Genomic DNA, 12157 nt, shown 5'->3' with positions numbered 1-12157 from the left:
TTTGCCTAGTAAACTGTTTCTATCTTACCCCACGTGTTCTCACACTTTTACCTTTCTGATTCTTTTCCCTTCCTACCTGGGGAGAGCGAGCAAGCAGCTGCGTGGTACTGAGCTGCCTGCCAGGGTTAAAAAAAAAAAACACTCCTGAGTTCACTTCTGCCTTGACATTTCTCAACAAACTGTTTTCACTAATACCTAGGCCACAGATTTAAAAGCAGTAATTAAGCCTACATTTTGATAACCACCTGGAGTTCTGGGTTTGTATTTTTTTTTTTTTAATGTTGTATTACACTACAATAAAGCAATTCAAGTCTTTCCAGACCATGGAACCATTGCCATATCCAAATCTTAGTTTCTTAAGATTCTGTGTGTACTGGGCACAGCGCAGTTTCCATACATGCATACCACCTCCTTCCTCACAAAGCTTATGTAAAGGCCAACACATGCTCAAGAATGCAGTGGCTGAGCACTGTTTTTTTGCAACTACCCTTCCTATCTCCTGTGGCCTTTGTGGCACTAACAACAGAACAGAAAGCAATAAGAACACCATTCACTGTGCCCTTAGCATTTATTTAGGTGTTCAGGAAGCACAACAGGTAGATGCCTGGGGCGGGAAGAGATGGAAGTAGGGAGATAAAAGAATAAGAAAGTAGGAATAATAGAAGTACAGTAACAGAAAGGATCAGGAAGAGCACAGGATGATACTTAAAACTCCAACTGTTGGAGCACACCCATTACAGGTTCTGGAGATTAGCCCACCACTGCATTTTAGCTGCACAGCACAGGTAAAATTTGGGTACACTGGAGGGGAAGAGGCAAGAGGGAGGAAGTTCTTTCAGTTTCCTAAGTTATTTTCACAGAAGTCATATTAAAAACAAATTAAGGTTCCACAGACAGTAAGTAAAATTTAGGATGAGACTGAGCACATGCATGATACTTGACTGCAATAAAAAGCATCATTTTTCCTTCCAGCCTCCTTGTTACATGATGTAGTTAGACTGAAAGACACTAACAAATCATATCAAAGAAAGAACAAGTAGTTTTTTCCTCAGAACATTCTACAAGAACATAAATCCTTTATTCATCATAGAAATTCTAAAAATAAAAAAACCACTTCTGCAGTCTGTCTCTAAACTAAAAAAAGTATCCTTTCTGAAATTCTGTTATTCAAAAAAAAAAAAGAAATCCCCCAAAAGAAAAGTAAGAATAGTTTCATGCCTGAAGGGCAATAAATATACTACATAAAATTTACAGAACAGAAAAATAACCACAGCCTTTTGTACAAATGCACTTACCAAGTCACAGAACTCAAAAACTAGAAGGTAAGGAATGGCTTCCACACACTGCCCAATGCACTGGAGAACATTTGGATGCTGAAGAATGCTGGGAGTGATAATACAGTTAAGTCAGAAAGATTACAGTATACATTATTCGCAGTATAACATAACACACTGAAATCTCAACTGTAAATTTAAAAACATAATCGGGGGCAGAATGAACAGAAGGTGTGAGTATCCAGCCACAGATTCTCTTTGCACCTTTACTCTGTATTGCTGCAGCATATCATCAAGAGCAGCTGAAACTCAGAGGCTCTCAAAACCACTAAAACAGCACAGCCACAAAAAAAGTCGCACCTATCCAACCACCCCCACCACTCCCTTATACCAAAAATAAGTGTTCATGCATGCAACTGGTTCGTGAACTAAACTTGAGGAACTGATCTGGCTAAAAGCTAAACCCTTTTTTTAGCCAGGCTAGCTCCCTGCCAGATGAGTTTCTTTTTCTAAATTGCTTCAAAAATACTCGTGCCAATGCAGCAGAAGGTATGAGAATTCCTCTGACAACCGCCAACAATTTAAGGCTATTTGCAAAGGTAACTAGAACATTAGAAAGCATCTGTAGCATATTCAGGCAAGGTAAGCCACACAAAAGCATACCTGGTAAACTACAGTACTCTCTATTCCAATCAAAATACGAGAAGAGAAATTAGAATACCTTTAATGTATCAAGTACCTTTCTAGTAGGCAAAGACTCAATTTCTACAAGCAAGTAGTTCCAAACAAATTCTGATTTTTTTTTTGCACAAGCCCAATTGCAAGCTACCTGTACAAATTTAGTTTTTAGCACTATGCTGTGTTCATTTTTTTGAATAGGGGAATTTTAAAGAAATTTAAGTGCATCTGATAACAGAGTGTTGCCAGTTCTCTTACTTCCAATACAAAATTCAATTACAAGATTTAAAACTCACTTCTTAAACTCAAGTAATTAGACAATGATAGTTTGCAACATCAGGATTTCTCCAAATAGCAGAATAAAATCTGATAAACCGAACCAAGTACGTTTCCCAATCATGAACAAGTAATTACCAAACACATTTATACAAAGAGCTTACATCTAAGCAAACTTGTATTTTGTCACTTTGAATCAACTATATTTTCATAAGACAAGACTTTAATTTGTAAGGCAGGGCAAACAGAGACAGTAACACTGAACAAATATTTCTGCAATCATAAGCAATAGTATGAAAGTATTTAAGATAACCTAGTTACGGTTTACTTACTAGTATGGTTCTCCATTTCTTAAAAACTGTTCTTGCTCCTTGAGACCTGCACTTGCCTTCAATTCTTTCACTATCACTCTTGCCACACTAGTGCCTGTATAGATCTCTCCAAGCAGAACCTGAAAAATGATAACCGTTGTCTTTAAATCAGTAAAAAATTGAGTTTCTCTACGAAAGAAAAAAGAGCTAAAAACATGGCGCATGGAAGATTTTCTGGCTTGTCAACACATGTAGAGCTCTGATAATTAAACACACATACTTAATAAATCTTGACAATTGATCAACACATCAGCTTTCAGAAAATCTCTTTTTGTGAAGACCATTTATTTACTTAAGTGGTTGTTTTTTTCTAGAAAACATTGGTAGTAACAGAAACATATTAATTTAATCCCATGGAAGTGAAATGTCTAGATAGTGGCTTTGGTAAGAAATTGCATTTAAGTTAAAGAAGCACTAATCATAGCTAAAAATAGTGCATGCAAGTAAACAATTTCAACTATGGCTTATGCTATTATAACTCTTTTAAATAGAGAGCATCATATTAAAGGAAATAGAGTAGTCTGGTTAGTTAGGAGGAAAACTCAACCTGAAGTACAACGTTAAAGAACTCCTCACCTTTCCAAACCAGCCATTTCCAATTTCCTGGATGTAGTTTAGACTCTGACGTGCAACTTGAGACTTTGATCCATCTGTTATACACAACAAAACAAATGGTACATGCAGCTAACCACTCAGATTGACAAAGTTAAGCAACTGCTGAGGAAAAAATGCATGCTCCTAGAATATTTATTCCCACTTACATGTATATATATTCATGCTAAACAACAAAATGTAGTATGAACAAAATGAAGTATGAAGGTAATGTGACAATAGTATTCAAGAAAAACTTCTCAGCTTCTAAACCATTTGTACCAGAATACCCACCCCACCCAAAAGATGTGTCTCTATGACACATAAACCTCTTATTAAAAAAAAGTTCAGTAAGACAGCAAAAAGAATGAGTTCTAATTCCAATACAAGTGTATCATACACTGTACTGGGGCATAGCAAATTACACACTTACACAAATTTCTGCGTAAACAGAAGAAAAAACAAAACACTCACTGCTTCTATATCTTAACATTTATAGTTATAGAGTTACCATTTTAAGAGAAAAGGGTTGACTGCTTTACTCTTCAGTCCAACTGCCCTACTTACAGCTACCATCTGGAAGGAAGACATTTTCTGACTAAAAATACTTTGCATAAAGAGTATAGAGAGGCAAAGGAAAGAAAGCAAGACAAAGACCTTGGCAGAGGATCAACAGAAACAAGGATAGACTCTATACTATGGAAGAGATTCAGCAGCATTCTCTCTCTTACAGTGATATTAAGAAAGGGATACAGCTGAAACAGTAGCACTGCTGTCAAGTAAGAGATTCACTCTTGCTTCCATTTAAGACTAATGTCTAAAGTCCATTGACAACTCAGCCACGATGACAACTACTAAAGCATGGAAGCCACTGACATCCCTAGAGCATTTCAAACCCTTTATGCATGTAGATATTATAAAGGAAGCAGTCTAAACAGATTTAAGCCAGTTTCAGTCTTTTACGCTAGTATATACAGCACCTGCTGGAAGTTATATTTTAAGGAATTTCACACTATACCCTACAAAAATGTAGGGTTAATTAACTCAGTTTAATTCAATCTGTAACAGTTAAACTTAAAAAGTCTATTTTACCTGCGCGAGATGGAAACTGGGAGGGAGTCGGTAAAGCAATACTGGGAACTGAAAGAGTAAAAACTTCTGCTGGAGACTGAACTGATGGAGTATCTTCTGCTGGAGGTGTAAAATCTATTTCATCATCAAAGTTATCTTCAAATTCCTGAAATAAAAAATTAGTACTCAAACTAGTGTCTTAAAAATAGCACTAATACATTTCTTTTAGTTTCTTATCTGAATACATAAACTTGACTACAATGAAATAACCACCTGAAGGTAAAATATGACCCATTACAAAGGGCTTCGTTTTTAAGTGAGATAACCTGCTAATATTAAAAGAAACCATCTGAAAAGCTGAAAAAAAAATAATTGTAGTTTTTAAAGCATTTTATCTGAATGAGCAATGATAAGGAGGCTCATTTTTTCTAGACAGTGACAGATTTTTTATACTTCTATTCCTTGTTTTCAAATTATTGCTGAATAAGGGAATTAAAGCAATGAGTACTAACTTCATCAAAAATACGTAGGGTTTTTCAGGGACTTTCCTCAGAAATGAAAGCAAAACTCAAATTTAGAAACACCAATGACTGATGTTTCAAAAGTAACTGTTCTCTGATAACACCTCAATAGATTTGTGACACTGGATATGCATCTTCAATAATATTTGCCAGGAACATCTTAAAACATCTTAAAAACTGTAAGCAGACTAAACCCAGCAAATGAAAACAAACAGCAAAAAAAAATCTGTACAGTAAAATTGTCTTGGGCTATACTTTCGCTACTGATCCTAATAAATAGTAATGATTTTGAAAAGACATTAAAGATCCTTACTGCAGCATGGATCAAGTACTTAACCAGCTGCAACAGTATTTTACAGCATGTAGAAATACATTTGCCAGCTATTTCAGAAGAGGAAATGTACGGCAATAAAAGTGTCACTAACCACAAAGTATTAGCACAAGTAATAAGTATCCTGGAAATCGGACTGCATCTGCAAATACCACTTGTATATAGCATCTGTAAGTTCAAATGCTTACCTTGAAATCTATCTCAGGGTCTTTGCAGCAGGAGACACAGTTTACAAGCAGTATTACCAGTACTACTAGAGTACATACACACAGAATCACAAAAGATGAGGAAACTTCAGCTGTAGCTCCTTGTCCTAGAAGGAAACATGTATGTAATATTATATAAATTATATACATGTATGTAGTATTATATAAATTATTATATAAATGTAGTATTATATAAATATATTTAGCAATTTAAGAAGTTCCTTCAGAATTTATTTCTCCCTCAGAATTCCTTCAGAATTTATTTAAAAGATAAGTTTGAACATTTAACTCTGAAGATATGATTAAAGTAAAAAGAAACTGACCAAAAAGGACAAAACTTGCAAAATATTTGTATGTTCTATAAGCTGCTTGCACACTTTGGACTTTAGCTAGAAGAACTCCTCGCATGAATTGTGTACAGATTTCTAACATACTACTATATGGCATTGCTGTCTCTTTCAATAAATGCAATCATGACAGTCTGCCAAACACACAAGTTGTTTTCACAAGTGCAATGGATCTAACCAACTCCACCCTCAATTCCTGTTTCCTTGTGATTCTTCGGGTGATTTGTCTCCATTTCAAGTTTAGACATGCTCTCTCACCATTCTGTAAATGCATTTCCCAATAGCATACTTCCGTATTAGCTGATAAAGACGTTCTACAACACATTTTATACGAATGAGTCAGGTAATCATTCCTTGCACAGAACCAAAAACCTCACACAGCATTTTAACAGAATCTTAAGGCATTGCTAGAGGAATTAAACTAATTTTCATGCCTGTTTTTGATTTTAAGTTGAAGGGAAAAAAAAAAAAAAAAAGTATTTGGGTAGTTCCCTAGGAAACCACAGCTCATATCTTGAGGGTTGGGTTATTTTTTTGTTTTTGCTGTTTGTTTTTGGTTCTTAAACAGGCACTGGTATATGGCTTGAAGAATAGTAGGACCGTAACTGATTAAGATATATTTAGATATTACATCAGCATTGCAAAAGTTACACAATGTCAGGTGACCTAGTCTGACTGGATTTTTAGGGAACCTCTAAGGATCAATGGGAACCTCTTGCAATGGAACATAATAAAGCCTTAAAAATAAAGAAAACAAGAAGTTGATCACCATAACTAAGGACATACAAACCTGCCCAACTAGCTCTTAATCTTTAAAAAACTACAAGGATTCCAAGAAAAAGCTACAGCTGTTCACCACTTTCTGCAGAACACCTACAGAATATTTACTTATTTTCATTTCATGTAAAAGATAAATTGACAAACTACTGCTTTATCGTACTTTTGGAACTTAAAAGTTTTCTGCACAACAGATTAGGAACATTAACTATCCATACAACAATGCAAAAATTTAAAAAGGTTTTCAAGCAAGCAATGCTATTTCTAGTCTCAACAGCAGCTCTGGCGTTCCAGACTCATTAGAGGACCCAAATACTGCATTTCTAACTATTACATGCTGTTTGAATGCACATCAACCACGACATGATGCTATTTAACCACCTTTTAGTCATAATTCTGAAAAGTCTCTGCTGAGGGTTCTCAATAGAATGATTTACATTCATTTAAATCAAGGCTCCCACGTTACGCCTTTGTATATCTCATTTATAAGCATCAACAAGGAAATGGAAAAGTAAACACTAATTTATGTTTGCTTCCCTCAGATGGTTAGTAACATTGCTAAGCAGACTGAAAATTACCTAAACCACAAATATAAGCAAATACATTGTGGAATAAGTCATTAGATAGCTGCATTACTGAAATAAACACACACAGGTAAAAGGGCTTCAGAGGAAGCTTAAAAGATTCCCTTGAACTTTTAACTGAAGCCAAATAATAAAAGGTAGCTTTAGTACAGAAAAATGTAAATTGATTTATGGTACCAGGTATTACTAATTATTTTAAATGTTTTCCCAAAACCATCCCACCCAATTTCCAAACAGCTTCCTCACCTTCACAATCAACAGCCCTGAAATGAGAAGCAAACTCACCACAGAGCGTCTACCAACCAGATGCAGATTCTCCCTTATTAACACGCACCTGGGAACACATCACCACAATTACAATATATATTCTTCCCAGTAGAAAACCAAAGTTCCTAAGCCCCACTCTAGCACAGCATAGAGTGCAGTTTATTGCACTAGGAGGATTCTCTCGGTCTCGGAGGACTTACACCAGTCTTCTGGCTTATTCAACTCTGAGGCATTAATGATCATAAGCTACGTTAACTGTACAAGTTAATTTCACCGTATATGCCCTCAGCTATTTATATGAAAAAATAAACAACACATTGTGTTTACAGTTTCTTCTGTAAAGAAAACTGTAAATTTACCAAGCCTGAAGTCTAGAGTGTTTTGTGCAAGTTATACTCTTCTCCATAATGTAACCACCACCATTAAATGTCTTGGAAGGAATTCAGAAAAAAATCTGCTGCTGCTCATTGTGTTACTTCTTAACCTTAGAGAATTCCCAAGAAATTGTGTGTAATAACAGCACATAACTGGAGAAGGCAATGAAGGTGTTTTTTTTTTGCGTTTTTTTTTTTTTTTTGCCTTTGAAAAGGCAACTAACCATTAGTGGTTCATTAAGATGGAAGACACCTAATCTGCCAAAAACACAAGGAAAACGTTCATATACAAAGTTATAAAAAGATGCTTTAATGTAAGAAAAATGCCAATTATCATGAGCAAGTTTCTGCAACACTTACAGAATAGCATTTCAGATGACTCACACAAGTGCTACTTACTAAGAATTACAGAATCCAGATCTATTTGGATAAACTTTGAAGTCTCACACAGTCATTAATAAGTGGTATCTTTAATTTGCACTTTTAAAAAAGATTAATGTAGAATTAAATATAAAATGACAACCTATAATTGAGCTAAAAATATCAGTGAAGTTATTTTAATATCTTGCATAAATACATATTCAGTGATGGAAGTCACTGATTAAATATTGGAAGTAGTGTTTGACAAATTGCTGCAGTATAACCTCTTTTGCATTTTTCCAACTATTTCCATCTAATTATTAATTCACTGGAATTTCGTAAAATGACTGCAAACTGAAAAGGTAGGAGGTGTTTAATTCCTTTCTTTTGTTTGTAAATTGTGAAAGTATTTGCACCTATTATAAAGGTGCACGTGTATATTTACAAGATCCTGACCTTAATGCAAAGAGAGAAATCAGTTCAACTGAATATAAAGGACCATTTGGTTGCAAGAGTTTCTCTAATAAAAATCTGCTAAAATATATTGTAAATTAATTTTAATCTAAACCAAGATAAAAATGTATCCAATATCACTTACAATTTTGTATCTAAGTTTAAATTCTTCGCATAATAGATGCTGAAAGTATTTAATAAATTTACTTTCAGCATATCATCTCAGTTAAGAAACTATCATCTACTGTAACTACACAGCAACAACCTACTACATTCTTTAGGATATGAACTGCAAAACAGATCCAAAAAATACTACATGAAAAATGTGAACAACATAAAGCTTCATGCTTTTTTTCTCAAAGCTTTACCATGTTAAATTCCAACTTGATGCTGTTACACATTTTTAAAAGCATATGTTATCATAAGTAGTAGGTATTAACAGCTATTGGAAGCAGGTTTTTCAGCACCTCTGAAGACTGCCATTGCAAAAGCAAAATTTACACTGAAGTGTAAATTTGAACACAGCACATCTGAAGTCAAGCCTTGCATACGTGCAAGTACAGGAACACACAAAAACCAATAATGATAAATTATGCTGGCATTCTCAGGACCAAGTATAGACATGAGAACAAACTTCAATAAGTACTAGCATGTCTCAAGGGGTAGAAAAAGGCTACTTCCAGACAAAGTATATTTCAAAAAAAGTATATAGCTCAGGATTCTGTATTAAGGTTTCTGTATTTTAAGTCTACTTTCTTCAAAAGACAGTAGACACATCAAATATACCAACTAAGCAAACAAAAGTTGAAAGAGAAACTCATCTGGAACTGGTTTCCCTCTCTGTCCAATTTTCCAGTTTTGCCCACAATCACCTTGAACACTCACTCATGTCATCTGTGGCATCCTGTGGTACCATCACATAGGAATGACACGCACACCGGGCTGCCAAGCAGTAAATCCACATTCACTTGCCAGCCAGCAGCCACCACTCAAAACGGGCACAGGATTAGATGTAACTGCCAGCCCTGTATGAGGGACAGCAGACCTGCCTCTCCCTTCCCTTACCAGAGATCAAAAGCCATGGAGCATGAACACCACCTCTCTAAAATTTGGTTCAAAGTGATTTATCATATTGTTAAGGTCTTAAATCTTCAGGAAATTGGGCTAAAAAAAAAAAAAATAAATAAAACAGCACAACACTGCACATTTCTAAGCTCAGGAAAAAAAATCAATGTACATGACAGACATGACTTAGTACGCTAACAAAAGACACTGCTGTGATAAAGACAGTGCAAGGCCCAGATAAAGTAAGCATTATTAGAGCAGCACAGGGAACTTCAAGGGAGCATCTGATTTTAAGCTTTCAGCACAGTAGTTGCTATGCGACAACAGTCCCACGGCATAAGAAAGTGCCTCTTTTCTTTCAAGAGCAGCTATCTAAATGGCAGCTCCACACTAATAGCTATAACTATTCCAGCACAAATCTAGCATGACAGCAGTCACTTAAACTGCCTTTTGAACACCCTGAAATTATACGATCAGGAACTGAGATGTTACCTTATGACATCAAGTCAGAACACAGCATCATTTCAAATACTATTGAATGGCCAGATCCGATGTTTCTCTCCAGCTACATCCATGATATCTGTCATAAACCTGACCAGTTTACTTACTGTGCTATTCATAGATATTAACGTAACCAGATTAAATATGTAATAATGCTAATTTATACTGTTTTTCATAAATACGCATTTAAAAGCTACTCTGACTTTCCTAAGTAATGCTGTCATTTTCTTCTGTGCTAGCAATTAACTTGAAAATTAACTTGTTCTCAACTCCTACCTAGTTCTTCACATGTCAGATTTACATCGCTATCTGTTCTCACAAAGGGTTTCTCCTGCATTTGTTTACTCCATGAAATCTTCAGAGCCTTGCTGCTAATACAGACAAAACCAAGACTCGGTGCTATCTGTGTAAGAAGGCCTAGAGGTAACAGGCAGAATACTAACACAAAAGACTCTTTAAAACAACCTTAGATGTATCTTTTGTGTAATGCTTGATTAGTATGGCAAGGCAAAGCACAATGTGCCTTGCAATTCCTTTGTTTCATAAAAAAATCTCATGAGCCAATTCTGTTAGTTACTGCATTCCTATCATCTTTTTTTTTTTTTTTCCTATGCTCCATTTAACAGCGGAACCAAAAACCAGCATCATCTTCGAGAGTAAGCTTCAGCTGGTATTTGTGCAGCACCATCATGCAGCACAATGTTACGTTACAATAGGTTTTACAATATTATATTAGAATTGCATCAAGTCACTGTTAACCTTCAATTAAGACACAGCACAAGCAGACGAACCTAGCGTAAGTTTGGAAGGAGTGTTATTTACACTTCAGCCATTCTTTCCAAAGGAAATGAGAGCTTTAGCACAAGAGGCACGTAACAGAACTCCATATGCCAATCGGCCATTTGATTTGAATGACCATTACCAATACAGCAAGAGGAAACGTTCCCAAGATCTCAGATGACTTTCATTGACTTGATGTCCTCAGCATAATGCCAGCATCTTAATGAAATCTCAAACTGCTTCCAAATGCCCAAGTTATGTCAAGTGGTTCCTTGAACAAGCAAGTCCCTAAGAGCAGTCATACATAATATCCCTCAAGGGACTTTAATCAGGTTCTCAGCTTATGTCTGAACTCTTCAGCTTTCACATTTTTAATACTTGTTGCCATTCAAAGAAAAACCCAAACATTTTAAAGCAATAAAAATCATCTGGAACAAACTACTGAAAAGTTTATTAACTGAAGAGTTATTTCAAAAGCCTTCCCTCTCATTATGTTATTACTACCCTTGTACTGGATCAGGCAATGTTTGCATACCTAACACAAATAACCTTTGATATGGATGACACATCTTATTTTCTCTTCTTCCTTACAACTATCCAAAAAAAACAATAGCTACACTCTCAAGAAAAAGAGCTCTAAGAACTTAACAGCTGAGTTACTTGGGCACACTTGTACTTAGTCTTTCTGAATACAAGAGGCAGCAATTAACATTTTATCAATAAGAAATTGACTGCCTAAATCTGAATTCCCTTACACAGCCTAAATCAAAATATTACGCTTAAGAAGACGTTTTCAATAGTAGTGGAAAAGAAATCACAAGCAAGTTACTCGCTTACTGTATTATTCTAGACAGAAATTGAAACATTTTACCCCTCTCTACTCAACTTGGCCTTTACCATCCTTGCTTTATCCTAGATTATTATTAAAGTCCTTCGTGGTGAGATGTGGACAGGATAAAAGACTAAAACAGGTGCACAGACATTTCTTTTGAAAAAACACCAGCTTTTCTTCTTCTTCCTAACAGCTAATCATCAGAAATAAGGGTAGTGAAGACAGCAAGTGGCAATTTCCTACTGAACTTCTCCCATGAAGCCGTAAAAAAGCACCTTTGCCCCCCTTGTGCTCAACACAGTTCTACTCAAAGAAAAGTCAAATTCATAATTAAAGGTGTTTTGTGGACATGACCCTGAAATCATTACTGTCCCATGCAACAAACAACACATTGAAGAAGAAATAGTAGCTCCTTCATATCACAACCAGATGAGTAACTGTGTCAGCAATTCTTGGCAAATCGGCTCAGTCTTCCCATTTGTCCTTAAAAAGAATACA

At 35.6% G+C, this 12157-nt stretch overlaps 1 protein-coding gene across 1 annotated transcript in view; it reads right to left on the bottom strand.

Annotated features, from left to right (window-relative positions):
- Window positions 1-12157, bottom strand: part of LMTK2 (lemur tyrosine kinase 2) — a gene marked incomplete at its 5' end in the record, with an annotated part of 42682 nt that overhangs the window by 23821 nt on the left and 6704 nt on the right. The window contains 5 exons of the mRNA XM_084296168.1: window positions 1296-1383; window positions 2561-2679; window positions 3176-3249; window positions 4283-4427; window positions 5302-5426. Of these exons, the coding sequence (XP_084152294.1) occupies window positions 1296-1383; window positions 2561-2679; window positions 3176-3249; window positions 4283-4427; window positions 5302-5426 (551 nt within the window). The remainder of the gene's footprint in view (window positions 1-1295; window positions 1384-2560; window positions 2680-3175; window positions 3250-4282; window positions 4428-5301; window positions 5427-12157) is intronic.

The sequence above is a fragment of the Netta rufina genome (genome assembly GCF_964035555.1).
Source record: "Netta rufina genome assembly, chromosome: 15".
In the NCBI taxonomy this organism is placed as follows: Eukaryota; Metazoa; Chordata; class Aves; order Anseriformes; family Anatidae; genus Netta; species Netta rufina.
This window is presented reverse-complemented; position numbering and strand designations above follow the sequence as displayed.